Consider the following 21394-nt stretch of genomic DNA (forward strand, 5'->3'; position numbering starts at 1 on the left):
GATCTACCGACAAACCCCAATTGTAGAATTCCTTTAAGGGTAACCAATGCATTTGCACTTAGAAGCTTGAAATGATCTTGTGTACTGCATGTAAATTTAATACTGTGTGATCTGTAGCCTGTGTTCATTTTTTCCTGCTTTGTAGATACCGTGATTGTAGACATTTTGTATCAACTCTCTCAAAATGTAATAAACTGTCTCCATTCTGTTTCCTCTGTTTGTTCTGCTTATCTCATATATTAAAAGTGTCACTCTAACACAATCACCCCCCGTAGCAAAATAATACATTGTAACCTATTAATTTAGTATGCATCGCAATGTCCAATTACATATCGCAACTTCATTCAATTTACTACAGCTCAAGGAGAATGATTTGGAATTTATATGGTTTAATCTCAACGGTACATTAAATGGAAACGGTAAAGGATAACTTCATACAAGCATGTTTCTTAAACTGAAATCACTGTGCTAGGTACTACTGGGAGTGAAATAACGCCTTCTACTTGAAATAGGACTTCTGCCAGAAATCACCAGTTGAAATCTCAAAATCACATTCTTAATGTAATTTGATGGATACATTGTGCATAACTGGGCCTGGCGTCACTTGTGTTTTTCCCCATACCTGTAGTTAGATGTTTTTAAGAGTGGACAGATATTCACAATATTCAATACTGTATCTGTCAAACTGCAGTGACAGTAGGCTTCTGATGTTTCAACAGACATTTTCAGGCACAAGTCTTTTTCACATTACAGCAGTTTTCTCTGTAATTTATAGTACTTATCATGATGATTCTATTTATGCATATGTTTGGAAGGTGGTGCATTTTTAATGACTCACGCATGTGAATGAAGTAATGCCTATTCTAATGCAAATGAGTTAGAGGGGTCTACACCTCTGTCATTTGTTTGCGATGATACAATAACTGCATTTAATAACTTTGCAATAAGGCAAACTCAAGGATCAAAGAGCACTAATGTATTTTATTAATCAGGAATGTAAATTAGTGGGACTTAACGTTTATCAGAAATGATACCGATCACATGGTTATTTTATGTACTGTATTTGTTCGTATGTGTGTTTCTTATACTAGTCACCAGCCCGTCCAAATGAGGGAGCTGCTGGATCCAAGGGTTCTATCCTGCTGAGGGGTGTAGGGTGTAGGGGGTTGTGTGTAAGGGGGGGGGGGGGGGAGGATGGGGAACCTTTGGCCCTCCAGCTGTTGAACTACACACCCCAGCATACACTGCTACAGTTTTACTATTTGGCCATGCTACAACTATGGCAGAGCATGCTGGGATACGTTGTTCAATAACAGCTGGAGAGCCGATGGCTCCCCAACCCTAGTGTGGGGAGATGTGTCATCTAGTGGCTGCGGCGCAATGAGAGGAAACAATATCTAATCTGGGACACAGTCCCAGGGAAGGACCAGCCACTCTGAAGCAGGACTACGTTTCGGCCATGTCTACCATAATAATACTATGGCAGCGGTCCCACCTTTCCTCAACACCTCAGTACTGTATATGGGTTTGGGTAATGATGACAAACTGGTAGGTGGCCCGGGGTTTCGGCTGTGTTGTTTGGCCTTGTATCTTAGGGCAACATATGATGTTTTGCAGAGTAACGTGACCACCCACTGGAAAATGACACCCAAAATCTCATGGTAGCCACTTCTTATTAATCTAGACCTGGGCTGGCCAAACGGGTCCTTGAGATCTACCAATGGTCCACATTTCCCAATCCCCTAGCTGGTGCACAGTTTTAGTCATTACTAACTGTCACATGACCCAAATCCCCTAGCTGGTGCACAGCTGTAGTCATTACTAACTGTCACATGACCCAAATCACCTAGCTGGTGCACAGCTGTAGTCATTACTAACTGTCACATGACCAATGTTCCCTGTAATTTTACGAAGGCTGTGTGCGGCAAAAGATTTTGGCTGTGCAACTTTGGAAGGAAATTTTTATTTTTGTGCGTCAATTATATGTAACTGGAAAATGACATCCAGCATTTGTGTTAACTTTACTTCAAAATGATATTAAACATTTAAACATTCAAAACACAGCACGCAATGTAGTTAATGGGTGAAACACACATTAATTGAGTCCACAACTGCAAAAAGGGACCACTGCTGCTTTGTGCGCTCAGTTGTAATGTCTGTGCGCACGCTTGTCGAGTTGTGTGCGCACAGCTAAAGGTGCCCATACACTAGTAAGATTTATCTTCAGATCTGGCTGGTTTTAACAAAAACATGGTTATGGATAAGTGACAGTTTGTCAGTTTTCCAGCATTTCCAAGCAAATGGTCAACTGTCATTTGCTCTCATCCATAACCATGTTTTTTTGTTCCAACCACACAGATCTGCAGATAAATCTGCGTGTGTATGGCCACCTTTAGAGGGAACATAGCTGGTGCACAGCTGTAGTCATTACTAACTGTCACATGACCCAAATCACCTAGCTGGTGCACAGCTGTAGTCATTACTAACTGTCACATTTTCAAACCTGCTGCATTCATTCCTACTATAGATCCACAGGTTGCCTGAGAAACCATGAACTGTTGGTAGATCTTGAGGACAGGTTTGGCCACCCATGATCTAAACTATATTTCCAATTCTATGCTATGTCCATTTCAGCTCACAGAACTTTTACCAAGTGGAAAAATTTGAAAACTGAATTTTAAAAATTGACCGTTGTCAATCATTTGTTGTGTTTTGCCTACAGTATAACATGTGTGATCGCTTTTTCCTATGTGTGCATCAGCTGTCTTTGTGTATATACTTAAAATGCAGTTCTAAAATGTTTTTTTATTTTTTTAGCTTGTAACTGTCATATATTAACATTTCCTTGTTTTATTCTGAGCCGTGAATATCAGAAGATCAGTGGTTTGGGAGCCTTTTTCTGACACTTTGATACTGACTGGACCAAACCAGCGCACTAAACACCATTTACGACTTATAAAGCTTTACTGCATTTTACTTTATGGCAAGACTCAAAACACATTCAGGATTTGTTATGTTACCATTTGATTTACGTTTGTCTGACTGTTAAAGCAGGACTATTTATCAGCTGTAAACGGCAAAAGGCTCCATTTAAAGGACTAGTAAACCTGTCCTGCAGGCTGCCTGGATATACGGTAGATTGTTTTAATTTCCATGTTGTCACTCTCCCTTATCTCCATTAGGATCTGAGGCGCGTACCTTTTTTGTAAAATAACTAAATCAAAACAAATTATTTTCCTACGGTGAAAAAAGAAAAAAAAAAAGATTTACCAGTGGTAGATTGTCGACAATGCAGATGATAATTATGTCGACAATGCAGATGATAATACGGACACAGTTGTAGTGTGACTAAAAGCATTTTTAACCATGTCGGCAGTTTAACCTATAAACATGATCCTAAATCATCTTGCATAGTTATAATGCCGACACAAATGCTTTAAGTAATCTACACAACAATAGATTTGGGCCTTCCCGACCGATTGAAACGACCAATCGCTCAAATCGTTCTGTGTGTATTGATGATGCGAGATAGGTGAATCTAGGGGGTGGTCCAGGGGTGCACAGGACCACCCATTAGCCCATTTTGTAGCTGAGGGATGGGGCTTTCCAATGAGCCCAGCCCCGTGTCTCTAGCCCCCTGGGAACCAGAGATACTGACAGGCAAAGCTGGAACGTTTTCCCTATAGGATATCATGGGACCCGCTAATTCCGACCCCCTCCCAGTTCAACGGCTGCCAGTTCCCCCTTCGGCATCACTGAAGCTCGAGGTTGATCTCAGTCTAACCCAAATCGCTGTGCCTTCAATCTGATACCAGGCTGGATCCATATGGGTTAATTGGTTCCAGGGATATTGAGGTTAAACCGTTTTTTGGTACTTGTGTATTTTGGCGGCGCCCATCGCATCGCATACCATAAGGCATGCAATGGTATGCGATGCGACGCGATATCGCCTGATACTGTACAATGTCATACAATTTTAAAATTGTATGACATTGTACATGGCATACAATGCGATGCGATTAAACATTGTATAAGCACCCTTATGGGTGCTTACAATGTGAAATGCACCCCCACGCCACCCCCCCCCCCCCCCCCACTATAAAAGTGAACCCGAAGCATGGCGAGCGCAGCGGTATGCGTCCTCCGACCTTTTCATACCCCCACTATCCACATCGGCGTGGAGTTGAGAATAGAAAGTGTGGCGAGCCACCGAGCCCGAAGCGTGGCGAGCGGTCGTGGATACCTGTGAAGCCCGCGAGGGGACTCCGATACCTGTGAAGGTATCCGCGTCCCCTCGCGGGGCTCGCCACGCTTCGGGCTCGGTGGCTCGCTGCGCTCGCCACACTTTCTATTCTCAACTCCACGCCGACGTGGATAGTGGGGGTATGAAAAGGTCGGAGGACGCATACCGCTGCCCCTCGCGGGCTCGCTGCGCTCGCCACGCTTCGGGTTGACGTTTATAGTGGGGGGGGGGGGGTGCATTTCACATTGTAAGCACACATTAGGGTGCTTAAAAGCACCCTTTATGGTGCTTATATGATCTTGCGTCGCATGCAATGAAAACTTTGCGCGATGCACATCGGGGGCGCCGCTATAATACACAAGTACCCGTTTTTTTTCCATTTCTTAAATGTAATTTTATGACTCTTTGGGGGAAATTTAGTAAAGGAAATGTGTAAAAAATAGGTGTATTTGTATCCAGAAATACACTTATTTTTGACATTTACTATCCCAAAAATACGGCAATTCATATTCGTATTGATAGCACATCAATACGACTACGAATTGCCGTATTTTCGGGATAGTAAATGTCAAAAATAAGTGTATTTCTGGATACAAATACACCTATTTTTTTTTACAAATTTCCTTTAGTAAATTTCCCCCTTTATGTTCTTTGAGGGCAGATTTCTCTGGAACCAAACAGCCCAGTTTCAAGGGACCAAAATCATTTGAAGCCAACTCAAAAGTTCTTCAATATGATACTTGTCTCATGTAAATGGGTCAGTTGGTTCTAAAGATATAGCTGGTTGGTTAAAGGGGGGTAGTGAGAGGGGAGTGGTTGTCTCTCCCCCTCACACCAGAAAATGCAGGGACTAGGCTGGTGTATAAGGGATCAGCCTGGGAATGTCCCTGAATGATCCTGGGACCATATTCCCGGGTAAATCCCTGCATTTTCTGTTGTGAAAGGGGTATTATTTCAAACAGCCGTGACCTGCAGTGCTCTGAATACAGCTGGGCAGCCCCCTGCTCTCTGCCCAGCTGTCAATGACTGTCACCCCGGCAGCTTCCACTCCAATTCTTCTCCCCGCTTTCACCTCAGCCCCCCCCCCCTTAATCATGTGGTGCCGGCGCCCGGCGTGCTCCCCCGACGTCACGCACAACAACACAACAACAGCGCGCACAATATTTCAAATGTCCACTCGGCTAGAGGGGACACCAGGAGGGGAGTGGGAGCGTGCTCTGCGCTGCGCTCTGCACCTCTCCCCATAGAAGCATCTGCACTGCTCTCCATCTCTCCCTGCAGCAGCAGCGAAGGCTCATATAAAAATTTACAGTAAGTGGCACTTTTGGGGGCATTGTTTAAGGGACGCTACAAGTGGCGGTATGTGGGGGCATTACGTGTGGCGGTATGTGGGGGCATTATGTGTGGCTTAATGTGTAAGGGCTATTAAGGTGTGCAGCAACATGTGTAAGCGGCATTATGTGTGCAGCATCATGTGTAAGGGACATTATGTGTGCAGCATCATGTGTAAGGGACATTATGTGTGCAGCATCATGTGTAATGGGTACTATGGTGTGCGGCATCATGTGTAATGGGTACTATGGTGTGCGGCATCATGTGTAATGGGTACTATGGTGTGCGGCATCATGTGTAATGGGTACTATGGTGTGCGGCATTATGTGTAATGGGTACTATGGTGCCATCAAGCAAGAACCCCCTAGCAATGAGCACGAAGGTAAGCAGCACTTATGTGGCAAATATGTAATGTGCACTACGGTGTATGGTCTATAGTGTAATACCACACCCCTTTTTGTGATGCCACGCCTCCTTCCCATGAGGCCACGCCGCGCAAAGGTCCCCCTACTTTTATGTCTAGATCTGGGACCACCCAATACCATAATTCTAGATTCGCCTATGGATGCGAGTACCCGCCAGTCCTTGGTAGAGGACTATGGTCTTTCCTGCATGCAGAAAGATCATAGACCAATCTTTAGCGATGTGTACCAATCATTTCATGTGTATGAACGATTTGGTAAAGCTGATTGATTTGGCTCCCACTCCCCTCCACCATCGTTAAAGAACAATCATTCGTGTGTAATCGTTTGCTAAATCGTTTAACATTTCACACCAAATTGTTTGTGCAGGAGTTCAGAGGAAATCGTTAAAGAGATTGAATCCTTTGCCGAATCTATCCGTGTGTAAGCACCTTAACAACCGCCTCAGTATTGTACTGTCAGCAAATAAACGACTTCCACAAATAAAAGCAAATATAACGGGTTGTTTTTTTTTAGAGAGAATCCAGGTTTTCTTCCAAGAATAGAGTTCACATAAATACATAAAAAATAATCTTAACCCTTTGAGTGCCAAGTGAATTTTTTTAAACTAGGTGTGAAAATTGGCAAGCAAACATTGTTATTCGTCGTGATGACCTGTAATGTTACCTTATATAGGAAATATAATCTTTTGTTACAAAACATTTTTTTTTTTAATTTATATAACAAATGTGAGCGACACTGGCATTTTTTAGCAGAATTTTTGCACATCTCTAACAAATCTTGGCCATTTAAAGGGTTAATATTTGACTCTGTCCAGAGGTGTACATAGTAGGAATACATTATACTAAATATTGACTTGCCAAAGGGCTTTGTTTCCAAAATAGTAAGTCGGGGGGAAGGTCCCCAGTGACATATTAGCCAGGATGGAGATGACAATTGCGTGATGAAACCCATGGTGGGAATGGACACTTTGGTTGGTGTGCTCAGGAGTTTATCTTGTCCTGCAAGTGATGAATTAGGACAAGGGGAAGTAAACAGTAAAGTCTGATTGTTTTCCAAGGTCTTAAAAAAGCCAGCGAGGAAGATAGTCCTTGAGATAAAGCCAATTGGACTGAAGTGAGAGGTCATTCGTCGCAGACCTGTCAGTCCAAGACCAGATGACCTTAACATAAACATGCAGTCAGTAGACAGCTGGTAAGACACCACAACAGGCTAAAAATCTAATACATCAATGCACAGCTATGTTATGGGAATGACCATGTTCTAAAGTAATTGCAAACTTTGTTATTTAACCTTTTTAGAGGTAGGAAATTAAAAGGATTTTAGTTTAAATAATGCATGGTAAAAGATGTAACTCAATTTGAGGTGCTGCCTGAAAGTGCCTCACGATTCGTAGTGTCTGGCTCCCTGCATAGGCTGCATTCACATGTATAGTGAGCATAATGAGAATGGGTCCTTGTGCCACACGTGTACACTGCCAAGTGCCCCCAGACTAATTAATGTAGGCTTTGCAGTGTTTCTGGAAGGTAACGTGTAGAGAGACTGGCTGGAGATTTGGGTGCACTCCACGTTTTTATAGTTTGGTTTTCTATGTATCTGTCTGTGTGTAATGGGAAAGCTGAACACCAGTATTTACGATGAGAACAGGACCTCACAATTGAAGCCTTTATGAAGCCTAACTGTATGGTACATTGTCCAACCTTGCAGTGTAATTCTGTTAAAAGACAGTAGTAACCGCGCTCCTTTACCATGGACGGTAGAAGCCGTACCACAAGTATTTGTGATGCAAAAGACACACTACAATTAACATTTCTGTTCTCACTGCGCACACTTACAGCACTTCCCCAATGTGAGCACTGCTAGTCCAATACCACTGATGCAAGGATGTGGGGTCACCACCTTCTCTTATTATTGTTTATTATTAACAGTTTCTTATATAGCGCGCACATATTATGCAGCGCTTTACAGAGAATATTTGAACATTCACATCAGTCCCTGCCCCAGTGGAGCTTACAATCTATATTCCCTACCACATGTACATGCACACAGACATTCTAGGGTTAATTTGTTGGGCGCCAATTAACCTACCAGTATATTTTTGGATTGTGGGAGGAAATCGGAGTACCCGGAGGAAACCCACGCAAGCACAGGGAGAATATACAAACTCCACACAGTTAGGGCCGTGGTAGGAATCAAACCCATGACCTCAGCGCTGTGAGGCAGTAATGCTAACCATTACACTGTCCGTGCTGCTGCTTGGAGAAGTCTTAAATAAACCATAGATTGGGCTGCAGCGCTGTATTAGCTTTTTAATTTGTCACATATGAAACTAAATGCTTCCATGCTATTGGTGAAAAGTTATTGGGTACTTATGTATTATCTGGGCTCCCATGTTAAATGCACCCCATTTTTTTCATACCCCTACTATCCAACTACGCATGGAGTTGATTTTATATAGTGTGGCGAGAGCAGCGAGCCTCCGTGCCCGAAGCGTGGCGAGCGGACGCGGTCTCCTAAGAAAAACGGGAGCCCAGATATTGTAATGCGCAATATGGGCCGGCACGGTAATGATTGCCTCTGTGTCTGATGGATAATATGGCTCTGGGCATACTGACTGCTACAACTAACGTGCATCCATGTATCCGACTAATCCCTTTCTGTTAGATATAGCCTACTGTAATCTGCTACATACACTGTGTCAGTGACCATACCCTCCAATCACAGACTAGCTATATATCCACTGTGACACTGCTTAATCTCTGATGCAACTGTCTAGAACAGGGGTGTCCAAACTTTTTGCGGCGAGGACCAGATTTGGTGAAGTGTAAATGTGTAGGGGCCGACCATTCAATCAGACATTCTTTGAATCCTTAATCACATCAGAATGGTCCCCCACTCTGTCCCCCAGCCTGCCCCTTCACTGTATGTCCCCCAGCCTGCCCCTCCTTCACTGTATGTCCCTCATTCACTGTATGTTCCCCACTCTGCACCCATTCACTCTGTCCCCCTTCTCTTAATGTCCATCAGTGCCTCCATTCATTGTATGTCCCCAAGCCTGGCCCTCCTTCAATGTATGACTCCCATTCACTCTATGTCCCCCACTCTGCCACCTCCCTTCTCTGTAGGTTTCCCAGCCCCTTGTGTGAGCCAGAGGAAGGAGAGGCAAAGCAGGCAAGGACAGGAGATGCTTGGGCTCCCGCTGCCGCCCTCCTCCGCTCTGCATGTTATGGGAGCAAGCTGCCCCCCTCCCCAAACCTTGCTGTCACTGTGATTGTGGAGTAGGGTGATATACGATTGCAGCAGCAGGGGTAGGACCCCAAACACATCTGATTGTGGCGGCCGGCACCTCCTCACTGCAGCAGACAGCAAGGTAAATGCGCACTCGCCGGGGCCCCACCTTTAGTGTCCTGTGCTGTGCTTCCTACATCTGATGCTCTGCCCGCTTGAAATGACAGGACAGGCCGCAATTGGCCCCCGGGCCTGACTTTGGACATGCCTGGTTTAGAAGCTCATTAACATACGGAGGTGGAGATAAATACAGCGGAGAGAGATAAAGTACCAGTTAGCTCTTAACTCCTTTTTTAACAAAGCCTCTAAATGGCCTAATTGGTACTTTAGCTCTCTCCATTTTATCACTCCCCAAGGCTTCGTACATCTCCATTATTGGCTGGGTGATTGCTCACTCTATGACATCACCATCTAATAACAGACTAAGCGACACACTGACTGCTCATTGTGAAGGAACCGGATGACATACATAGACTGTGTGACTGCTGTGCCCTCCAATCACAGACGTGCAACACACTATTTCACATGAATATGAATCAACCCGGTATTTTGTCATGTCTGAAAGGCACCAACCTGGGAAAGTGTTCCCAGGTCACCAACCCTGTATACCCCCTGTAGACATACTACCCGGCATTTTGACTGCTGGGTCATTTTCCCGGGTTTTTCTTATGTCTGAAAGAGTCAACCTGGGTCGTAAATCCTGGGTCCTCAACCCAGGTAAAAAGACTGGTCAGAGACCCGCATTTTAACCCTGTCAGACATACCAAAATCCCGGGTTGATGCGCGTTTATGTGCAAAAAAACAGGGATTTTGGAGTATGTCTGAAAGGGGTATAAATGACCTGGGGTTTTTATCGGGTCTTTCTACCCAGGTTGGTGACTCAGGTTAAGGGCCAGATTCTCTAATTTTCATAAGTGATAAAATGGAGAGTGATAAACAGCCAGCCAATCAGCTCCTACCTGCCATGCCACAGACTGTGTTTGAAAAATGTCAGGTAGCAGCTGATTGGCTGGCTGTTTATCACTCTCCATTTTATCACTTTTGAAGCTTAGAGAATCTGGCCCAGAGTCTGAACAATGTGACCTGGGAATTCACTCTCTGGCCACATACAAAGTTTAATTGGCCAGGTAGTACCGTCTGATGCTTGCTGATGACTTAATTAGTGGCAGCCAGAGAGGGACATATGTCACATATTAGAGGAACAGAGCTGTGTGGAGAACTGTGCATTATGGGAACCATACCCAGTCCATTTATGGTCTGTCCCCCACCTTTGCATGACCTCATAATTGTGTGCCTACAAACCATCCCCTTCAAAGAATGCCTTAACAACTGGAAAAAAAAAATCTTATGTATGAATGGGGTCAACCCGGGAACTTTCCGGGTCTGTGGTGCAGTGTGAAAGGGGGTCTCGAACAAAAACCTGGTATTTTGTAAAAGAGAACATCTTGGGTCTGAGCAGGGAAATCCCGGGTCATATGTCTGAAAAGGGCATATGTGACATTACCAGCTGTCACTACCCTACTACATCCATGGAGATAACGATTAGGTGCAAACGCTGAATTTCTGGAGGGGGTTCCAAATGTTCAATATTAGTGGGCTGTCAGCTCACAAAGGGTGAATAATTAGCCTGGAACAAGCTATAGTCTGCCCCATACAAAGTGCATTTTATGTAATCCAGTATGTTAGACATATATAGGCTCAACGGCCACTGTTAGCCACTTACTATATTCTCCATGGTGCAATGATACTATGGACACACATGCACTTGGTAGGAAAATCTGCTGCCTCTGGGCCCCTTCATTCTGCATGTAACTGTCGCTGGTGAGCCGCTATGGGGAAGGGAGGTTTCTAGGCAACTGGAATCCCCCCTGCATTCACCTCTAACCATCCTGCCACACATTAACCTGCTTCATTGAAAGGTGACTTCATGCTCATTGTCTAACACTAATTAGTATCTTACATAGACTGTGATATTACTATCCAATCAGCCTAACACCATAGGCACTACACCTAGACATGGTTCAATCTGTGACATGATCGCACATGTATAGTTTGGAGCAGAGAAGGGAAAGGGGGGACATGATAGACATATTCAAATATATCAAGGGTTTTAACATAGTACAGGAGGGAAATTTTCTTCAAAGGAAAAGAAGTAATAAAACATGAGGACATGCACTGAAACTGGAGAACATTTCAGGGGAAATGTTAGAAAAATTACTTCACAGAAAGGGTAGTGGATAAGTGGAATAGCCTCCCATCAGAGGTGGTAGAGGATAAGACCGTAGAACAATTTAAACATGCTTGGGATAGGCATATGAATATCCGGTACTTGTGTAGTTTCACGGCGCCAGCATGGCGCCGCGCGTCAGAGTCCCCTTGCGGGGCTTGCTTCGCTCGTCCATGCTGCAGGCTCGGTGGCTCGCTACGCTTGTCACGCTATTTAAAATCAACTCCATGCCAACATGTATAGTGGAGGTATGAACTATCCATGTTGGCATGGAGTTAAGTTACTTTTCTTAACATAGTTTGTGGCGAGCGTAGAACCCGGAAGTAGCACGGCGGCCTGCTGGCGCCATGAAACTACACAAGTACCGAATATCCTTACAAAGAAATAAGGATTAAAAGGGTTGAGATTACCTGAAGGGTAAAAAAAGGGGCAGACTAGATGGGCCAAATGGTTCTTATCTGCTGTCAAATTCTATGTTTCTATCTCTTAACAGTACCGATATTTGAGCACTGTTCTCCCTTCCCACCAGTGGGCTGCAGCGTTTCGCTGACCTCCTCTAAACACTGTTTAGAGGGGCTTGGGAAGCATTGGGCATGCTCTCAGCATTACAAGCAATGTGGGTGTGCACATATGGCCCAAATTCCCTCATTCAGATGTTTGGAGGTATGATCGTCATACAGTCCCAGAATAATCCATTGCCGTGTGAAATCATCTAGCAGCCTGTGCCACTCGCTGCATTGCACTTACAGACCAATCTGCTACACAGACTGTAATGAGCGCAGTGTGTGACATCACTACAGCCATACAGTAACCTGCTAAACAGACTGTGACTGCACTGAGCGCTGTGTGTGACATCACTACAGCCACACAGCAACCTGCTACACAGACTGTGACTGCACTGAGCGCAGTGTGTGACATCACTACAGCCACACAGCAACCTGATAAACAGACTGTGACTGCAATGAGTGCTGCTTGTGACATCACTACAGCCACACAGTATCCTGATACACAGACTGTTTGCTATGAGCGCTGTGTGTGACATCACTGCAGCCACACAGTAACCTGCTAAACAGACTGTGACTGCACTGAGCGCAGTGTGTGACATCACTACAGCCACACAGCAACCTGCTACACAGACTGTGTGCAATGAGCGCTGTGTGTGACATCACTGCAGCCACACAGTAACCTGCTACACAGACTGTGACTGCACTGAGCGCAGTGTGTGACATCACTACAGCCACACAGCAACCTGCTACACAGACTGTGACTGCACTGAGCGCAGTGTGTGACATCACTACAGCCACACAGTAACCTGCTAAACAGACTGTGACTGCAATAAGTGCTGCTTGTGACATCACTACAGCCACACAGTATCCTGATACACAGACTGTGTGCAATGAGCGCTGTGTGTGACATCACTGCAGCCACACAGTAACCTGCTACACAGACTGTGACTACAATGAGCGCAGTGTGGGACATCACTGCAGCCACATAGTAACCTGCTACACAGACTGTGACTGCAATGAGTGCTGCGTGTGACATCACTACAGCCACACAGTAACCTGCTACACAGACTGACTGCACTGAGCACAGTGTGTGACATCACTGCAGCCACACAGTAACCTGCTACACAGACTGTGACTGCAATGAGTGCTGCGTGTGACATCACTACAGCCACACAGTAACCTGCTACACAGACTGTGACTGCAATGAGTGCTGCGTGTGACATCACTACAGCCACACAGTAACCTGCTACACAGACTGTGACTACAATGAGCGCAGTGTGTGACATCACTACAGCCACACAGTAACCTGCTACACAGACTGTGACTGCACTGAGTGCAGTGTGTGACATCACTACAGCCACACAGTAACCTGCTACACAGACTGTGACTGCACTGAGCGCAGTGTGTGACATCACTACAGCCACACAGTAACCTGCTGCACAGACTGTGACTGCACTGAGCACAGTGTGTGACATCACTGCAGCCACACAGTAACCTGCTACACAGACTGTGACTACAATGAGCGCAGTGTGTGACATCACTACAGCCACACAGTAACCTGCTACACAGACTGTGACTGCACTGAGTGCAGTGTGTGACATCACTACAGCCACACAGTAACCTGCTACACAGACTGTGACTGCACTGAGCGCAGTGTGTGACATCACTACAGCCACACAGTAACCTGCTACACAGACTGTGACTGCACTGAGCACAGTGTGTGACATCACTGTAAAGCTATATGATCAGCGTTCAATCACAGACTGATCTGACTAATATGTCACAATGAGCTCTATGTGACTGCACTGAACTTATTGGGACCTAATCATATAACAAAATTGCATACTTTTCTCTCCAGTAGAAGAGCAAGAGATGAGTGGCAGCTGGTAGCAGAGTGGGGCCGGATGCTCTGTGTAATTAAGCCCTGTCCCATCTGTGGTTGTGTGATGAGCGGGTTGAGACAAAGGGCGGTATTCAATGAGGCTGATTCGCCAGGTTTTTATGGCGATTTTGTGCTGTAAGGCGAATTTCTGACTAAAACGGTGAATCACCCTATTCAATGACCAGATGGCGAATACATTTCAAGGTTTTTTAGCCATGATTCACCGAGTAGCAATCGCTATCTTTTTATGGTGAAGTGGAAGGTGAACTTTTAAAATAAAGTGTTTTGTTTTTTACCATTGGTGTCAAAAAATCAGGAATTTTATTCTGAGGAGGGGCATGCTATTTTTATTCATGTGCTGTAAGCACATGAATATATATTTAATTTAAAAAAAAATATTTTTTTTTTTTTTTTTTTCACAGACCAGCCAGCAGGGGGCCGGAGCCGAGCCGCTCATTAGATATTCATATATTCACTTCACCCGATCATTACATATTCATGATCGGGTGTAGTGAATATGCCCGGTCCCCTGCTGGCACCCCCGGGGGGCAGCCTGTGTTGCCTGGCACCCGGGGAGCCCACCTCCCCCCCACAAACGTTCTGGGGCAGGCAGGGAGACTTCCATCTCCCTGCCTGCCACCGTCCTCAGGCTCCCTGCGGCATCCGCCGCAGGAGCTCAAATTCGCCAGTCAGGGGCAGCGAGCCCCTGACTCGTTGAATACCTGAGCCGGCGAGGCTCCGGAACGCAGCGAGCAGTGGCGAATGTGCAGCGAATCCTAAACAGGATTCGCTGCACGTCGCCGGTATTCACATTGAATACCGCCCAAAATGTTGCAATAGTCATTGGATCAAGTCATACTGTGTTCCTAGCATAACCTTCTACAAAGAAGATGCAATTATATAATTGTGTGACATAGCTCACTTCACTCTGTGACATCACACATTACACTGCTACAGTCCAATCACAGACTAGCCGACTGTATAGATTGTGTGACCTCACTTCACTCACTCTGTCATCATGCAGTCACAGACTCACGTGCTGAATTGACCATACCTCCCATCAATTGGAGATTAGATAATGGAGCAAAGGTCTGACCAGTGGCCACATCACTTGGGGCCCGATCAGCCTTTCTGAAGCACTAGGCTGTTTCATCCACTCCCTACAATAATAACTTCAGTGCGTCAGTGCGTACACAGAACACATTACATTAGCGGAACCCATGTAGCGTCTTCTGTATCATGGGATTGACAGCACAGGTCATAGAAACATAGAATGTGACGGCAGATAAGAACCACTTGGCCCATCTAGTCCACCCCTTTTTTAAACATATTACCTCAAACCATATTTGATCAATATGCCTATCCCAAGCATGGAACAATTGATCCGTATACTTAGGCCAATACACTGTCCTCAGACTATTACATGTGACAAAAAAGCAAAAATGACTCCACCACCCATCCTGCACCCAGTATGGATCTGGCAGAATGGCTGCTGGCAGGGCTGTATCGGCCTATGGCCGGGCCGCTAAGTGTTATTTTGGGCTCCCTCTGGCACTACAATCTTTCACCCCCACCACAGCTGACGGTTGGTAAGCAGAGCTTATAGCATCAGTTACACTGTTACTCACACGCACACCAATACCTGGGTGTACTAATGTATGTTGCCCTCTCTTCTCACAGCGCAATCACTTTTCCTTTTCTTTTCTCTTTTTTTGAAAGAGTGTGGTCTGCTGCCTCCTCCCCATGTCTCAAACCGAACCTCAACTGACTACAAGTGTACATTGGTACAGCACAGCCTGGGGGTAGATGTATGAAGCAGTGATAAGGGAGAAGTGAGCCAGAGGAGAAGTGGCCCATGGCAACCAATCAGCTGCTCTGTATCATTTTATATTATGCAAATTATAGATGTTACGTCAGTGCTGATTGGTTGCCATGGGCCACTTCTCCTCTGGCTCACTTCTCCTCCCTTATCACTGCTTCATACATCTACCTCAGAGTGCAAAGTACCTCTATCCATTAAAGCCTTTGGGCACGGGTAACAGTGCCTCAGCAAAAAATATATTAGCCTTATGTATAATATGGCACTGATGGCATGTGACATATTTCTGGTGTCCTCTTCAGAAATACAGCGCTATCATCAATGCGCCCGCCTGCTGACTCCCATTGGCTAGTTTCACAGGAGTCAAGTGCGGCTTATTGATGATAGACAGGTTGAGCGCTGTGATCTGTGCTGTTGGGGAGGCTGATGATCCCTGGGTAAGGCAGCCAGTACATACTATATCACATACAACTTTACATGTCTGTTGATATGTTCCCCCTGCTATCTTTAGTCTGCTGTGTAGCCCAGGGGCAGAAGCCGCCGATGTTTATTATTTTTCCATGTAAAAAACATTCTCTGTGTAAATGTGTCAGGTTGTTACAGTATGTCACTATAGACTATATACTAAATTCTTGAAACCTGAAAATTCAATAATATTAAATGATAAGGACCCCTGAATCCACCATTATTGTAGTTTTACATTTCGGGATCAAGACAACTGCTGCTTAGTAGGTCCAGTCCTACACCTGTGTTCTAGCCTTATACCTGTCTTATTTTCCAAGGCACCACCAGCAAGTGGACCTGAAGCTGTGATTTATGATGGCCCCATAGCCGGTGCAAGGCTTCTCCGCACCCTAGGCAAAACGTCAACCTACTGCCCCCCCAACATACACTTCCACCAATACCCACTTTCCAGAGTCTCAAATAAAAGTGCGCAATGAGCGTCTTATATGTTCCACAGCCACAATTCCACAGCATTCAGTTAAAAAAAATGCTTTCTTCCTTATAGACGTCCTTAATTTTGTGATAGGCAGACTCAGTGGCGCCCCCTCAGATCCCTGCGCTCCCCTAGGCAGAAGCCTAATGATAGAGGTGACCCTGGAAGGCCCTAATGTGTAAGTCTGCAGGAGATGTCACTGGCGCTGCTAGCCGATACGGGTGAAGTGGTAGGGCTAGTGCTGACAGGGAGTGGCGTCTGTTGTGAGGTCTGGCTAGCGCCATGGAGGGCAATGCTATATGTATGCTTAGATAGAAAGATATGCTTACATATATATACAACTGAGCAGGGCTACGCTGGTATGTATAAGATAAATCCTTACCTGCTACATAAGATCCGCTACATGTATTTATAGATTAGATCTCTCATATCAGAAGGCATGCAGACACATACACACAGGGCCGGCGCCACCACTAGGCAGGTCTAGAGGCCATTGGAGGGCGGCAGTTCGCCCCTCGCCCCCCATGCAAAGGGGGTACCTGCTGCGCCGTCTGGGGAGCGGTCAGGGGGGTCCATGCTGGTGTCTGACAGGAGCCTGCAGTGGTGACCTTGCTGCGCGGGTACCTGCGGCACTGTGTATAAAGCTGGCGGTGGTGGGGGGTCCCTGCAGTGAATAAGAAATAACTAGCGCTATCCGCCGGGCTATGCGGCGGCGCGGGAAGTGCTGCCGGGTTTGAAAACATTGGCCGCACGCTGATTGGTTGAGATTCAGCCAATCAGCGTGCGGCCAGTGTTTTCAAAACAGAAGCGCTTCCCGCGCCGCCGCATAGCGCTAGTTATTTCTTATTCACTGCAGGGACCCCCCGCCGCTGCCAGCTTTATACACAGCGACGCAGGTACCCGCGCAGCAAGTACACCACTGCAGGCTCCTGTCAGACACCAGCATGGACCCCCCTGCCCACTCCCCAGACGGCGCAACAGGTACCCCCCGGCACCGGGGCGCCCCCACCCCGACTCGCCTGGGGTGCTCCGGTGCCTTGCACCAGCCCTGCATACACAGTGCACACTCAGTGCACCCCAGCATAGAACGGACACCACTGAGAGATAGGCAGAGCAAGGCAGGCGGGAAGGACCAGGGCAGAGTATGGATGTATTAGGGAGGAAGTGGGATGTAGCAGAGATTGAAGGGTTGGCCTGACCAAGCTGTTATATACACTGTAACCTAGGTGCTGACTAGTGGAATGTGGGCCAGAGATGGCTGTATATGTACTAACTGGTGAAATGGGCAGAACCTATCCATCATCCCCATTATCAATCCAGCCCTGGTACCACAGAGTTCCATGACTTCTATAACAGGGATCAAAGTATGACCTCATGTTTATCGGTCACGAATCGCCCCAATATATTTTTTATATATCAAATATTTGACAGTAACTGGTGCATTAAGGGGCTCATTTATCAGCGGGTGCTAAATCTAACTGTGTATGATAATACCTGCTCCAGTCAGCTCCTAACTGCTGTGTCCTGTCCTGTTTAAAAAAATGACAGTTGGGGGATGATTGACGGGAGCACCGTTTATCATACAAGTTTTATCATTCACCACTTTTATCGCTCATTGATAAATAGGCCCTATGTCTTTTAAAATATTTTCACACTTTGGAAAACCTCAACAACCATAACAGTACAACCACACAGCCGGTGTAGCTTCTATACTTTAAGATCTGTTGTAAATGATGAACATGACCATCCTAATGTTAGTGCGAGAAATATACTAAGGGCCATCAAGCTTCAAAAAGTGAAAAAAAAATTAAAGTGATAAACCACCAGCCAATCAGCTCCCAACTACCATGTTACAGGCTGGGTTTGGAAAATGATAGGTAGGAGCTCATTGTTTATTATTCTCCACTTTAGTACTTTTTGAAGCTTGATACATCTGGCCCTTTATCAGATTCTTGATCCTGGTGAATATAATGCTGCAATAATGCAGGAATTATTTGCAATAAACCTGACGTGCTCTGTTTTTCTGTCCATTCCCAGGTCACCGGGACAGAAAGAAAAAAATGTCTCGGAGCTCGGAGAGTTTTTCTCAAGATCATTACAAAGAGAAAACGGCCAACCGGTGTAACAGCTCCGCATATCCACCGCAAGCCGGGAGAGTCATAGATGTGGATGAAGTCAAACAATCGGCAAGAAATCACGATTCCAGGGAGGACGTGGGCAATGTTAGTTTTGAGGGCTACATTTCAGAACTGAAGACTTGCAAAGGCCGAATGCGGACAGGTGTGTACAGGACATCAGACCTGCCATCTATGGTGTCTACAAAAAGCGAGAGAGTCAAAGAGCCAGACACTAAATATAAAGCCACCTTTGTGTAACGGAGATGTAGACAACCTGCAGAGGTCCAGCTGTTGTGGCTCTACACGTCCAAAATCTCTGGTGTAAAAACACTGCCACTAAGAGCCCAGCGATTATCTAGATCTTGATTCTTGTTCTGATCATGTTGAGTGTCGAGTGTCTTCAAGAACCACTTTGTACAATGATAATTTCCCCATTTGTTAACGTCTGGTGATTTTTTTGCCAATATTTCTCTTACTGTAGCATCTGATTCTCATGACAAGAATGGTAATTTGCTAAGCTCAATATAGGTGTTGAAATCATTATTAATAATTATGTTTTCATACAGTATTTACGTAGAAGGTACACATTGTGAAATGAGCTTGTGTTTTCAGAACTGACTGCATAGGTGGCCGAGAGGGGGAAGGTAAGGAGTGGTTATAACAATTACATAGTGTAAAGTTAGTTCTTTATTCCGGTCGGTCCTGAATGTTGGCTTTCAGGACTCTAATTTCTGGCATACATTCCTTGAAGTCCGAGCTTGGAAAAAGTGCAGATTTTAGTATAAGATTTCTCCCTGGTTTAGCCTTTTTTTAAAAAAAATCCAGTTCAAAATCGCCAAAGAATTTCCCATTTTTCAGAATTTCTGAAATATAAAACATCAGTAGGAGTATTAATTTGGATAAATAGATGTGGAACACCTCAGAAGTCCCATGGAGGACCACACATTGATGTACAAGTCTGAGACAACTGGATTTCTGTAAGGGTCCTACCATGTGAACATCGCTTTATCATGATAATATATTAAAAAAGATGTAGCTGACAACGTTCTCATCATCTTACAAATTTCATTGGTTTCAAACAGGTTCTGTGTGGGTTTGTTGGAATGTCTAGCTACATATGTTTTTTGGCAAGGGGGGTATTATGTGATGGAGGACTAAGTGTGAAGTGTTACTAATCAGCCTAAACATTCATTTTCGCAATGTGGACCACCACCTATTCAGATGCTCATTGTGTCTACAAATTCCGAATGACATACGTTCTAAGCTTGGCTTAACATTGCCAGACATTTACATTGTACTAGCCATGGCTGATACAAGTAAGATTCTTTACCTTCCAAAATAATTATTGTACAATATAGTTAACAAATATCCCAATGAAGAAAATCGGAGTCTGGAGACTTTACCCCTGTTTGCACTCTACGTTGCTTCTTCCTCATTCACAGGCCGAGACAATTGAAACAGTGCCGTGTTATGCTCGGTACACACTAGAAAATATATCGTTCATACAACCAATGAATTCTATTTAATCTCGACCATCTGTAAGTGTGTACAACCAGTCTGTTTTCAATATCCTTCCCCGATATATAGCATCATCTGAGCTGCATAGTAACTATGCAAGGCAGACTGAACCATATTGAATTTGGAATTAGCAACTTAGATCCGTCATTCCCTAGGTCAGTATGTAATAATTTTTTTTTACTGTCTCATCCCACTCACCTTTCCATCTTCTCTGTCTCACCCTGCCGCCGCAGTGACTCTCTTAGGGGGTATTCAATGTGGGATTCCGACTGTCGGAACAGTCGGAATCCCGGGCCAATTTTGGTCACCTCACCTGCAACTCGACAGGCGGAATTCAATGTTCCGCCTGTCAAGTTGCAAAAAGTGGGCGTGTTGGCGAAAATGGCTGTGGATTGGTGAGAAACGTCCGCGAATTCGACATTCCACGGCCGTGTCCGACAAAACAGATGTGTCTTGTTTTAAAGTCGGATCTGTTTTGACGAAATCCGCCTTCAATGCTGGTGGAAAACTGCAGAATTGAATAGGCGAGTGCCGCTATTTCCACTGTTGGACATTGAATACCGCCCTTAATGTTTCCCTAATTTCTCTCCCTACCCATCTCACTGTCTCAGGACCTTCTCCTCTGGGGGAAGGGGAAAGTGTGTATGGGATGAGCAGTTTAGGACTTTCTTGTGTGTTGGTGGACTGTGTCCTGTCAGACAGCCAGTGAGAGCTGTAAGGGTGTGAGGGGAGGGAGGTGTAGTACTCTTTCATCTCTTTACCGGGTTAGTACAACCAACTATGTTTCAATAAGCGTGTTAAAAAAGTACCAAACTCATGAACAAAATCATAGAATAGCTATTTTTATACACTTGTAAATATCTCCTAACTAAATGAGTTGTTTATAATCTGCATATGATGTTTGGGGAGTTTATTGCACTTTTGTGTCCCGTCACTGTACATTATTTGTCCTTGTAAATTATGTCCTGCATTTCAATAGAAGAAAAACATAAGTGGTTCGTTTAACGTTGCTTTGAGTTGACCATGAGATCCCGGCCCTCATTCAGCAGTGGCGGCAGGACTCAATATGTTTTTCGCTGTAATTAAACTGCGGATTTGTGTAA

General features: G+C 45.1%; 1 protein-coding gene across 1 annotated transcript in view; it reads left to right on the top strand.

Annotated features, from left to right (window-relative positions):
* The window catches only part of RGS12 (regulator of G protein signaling 12), a 173193-nt gene extending 151799 nt beyond the window's left edge, over window positions 1–21394 (top strand). The window contains exon 18 of the mRNA XM_083151805.1: window positions 18694–21394. Within this exon, the coding sequence (XP_083007931.1) occupies window positions 18694–19031 (338 nt within the window). The 3' untranslated portion in view covers window positions 19032–21394. The remainder of the gene's footprint in view (window positions 1–18693) is intronic.

The sequence above is a fragment of the Crinia signifera genome, chromosome 1 (assembly GCF_055691185.1).
Source record: "Crinia signifera chromosome 1, ASM5569118v1, whole genome shotgun sequence".
Lineage (NCBI taxonomy): Eukaryota > Metazoa > Chordata > Amphibia > Anura > Myobatrachidae > Crinia > Crinia signifera.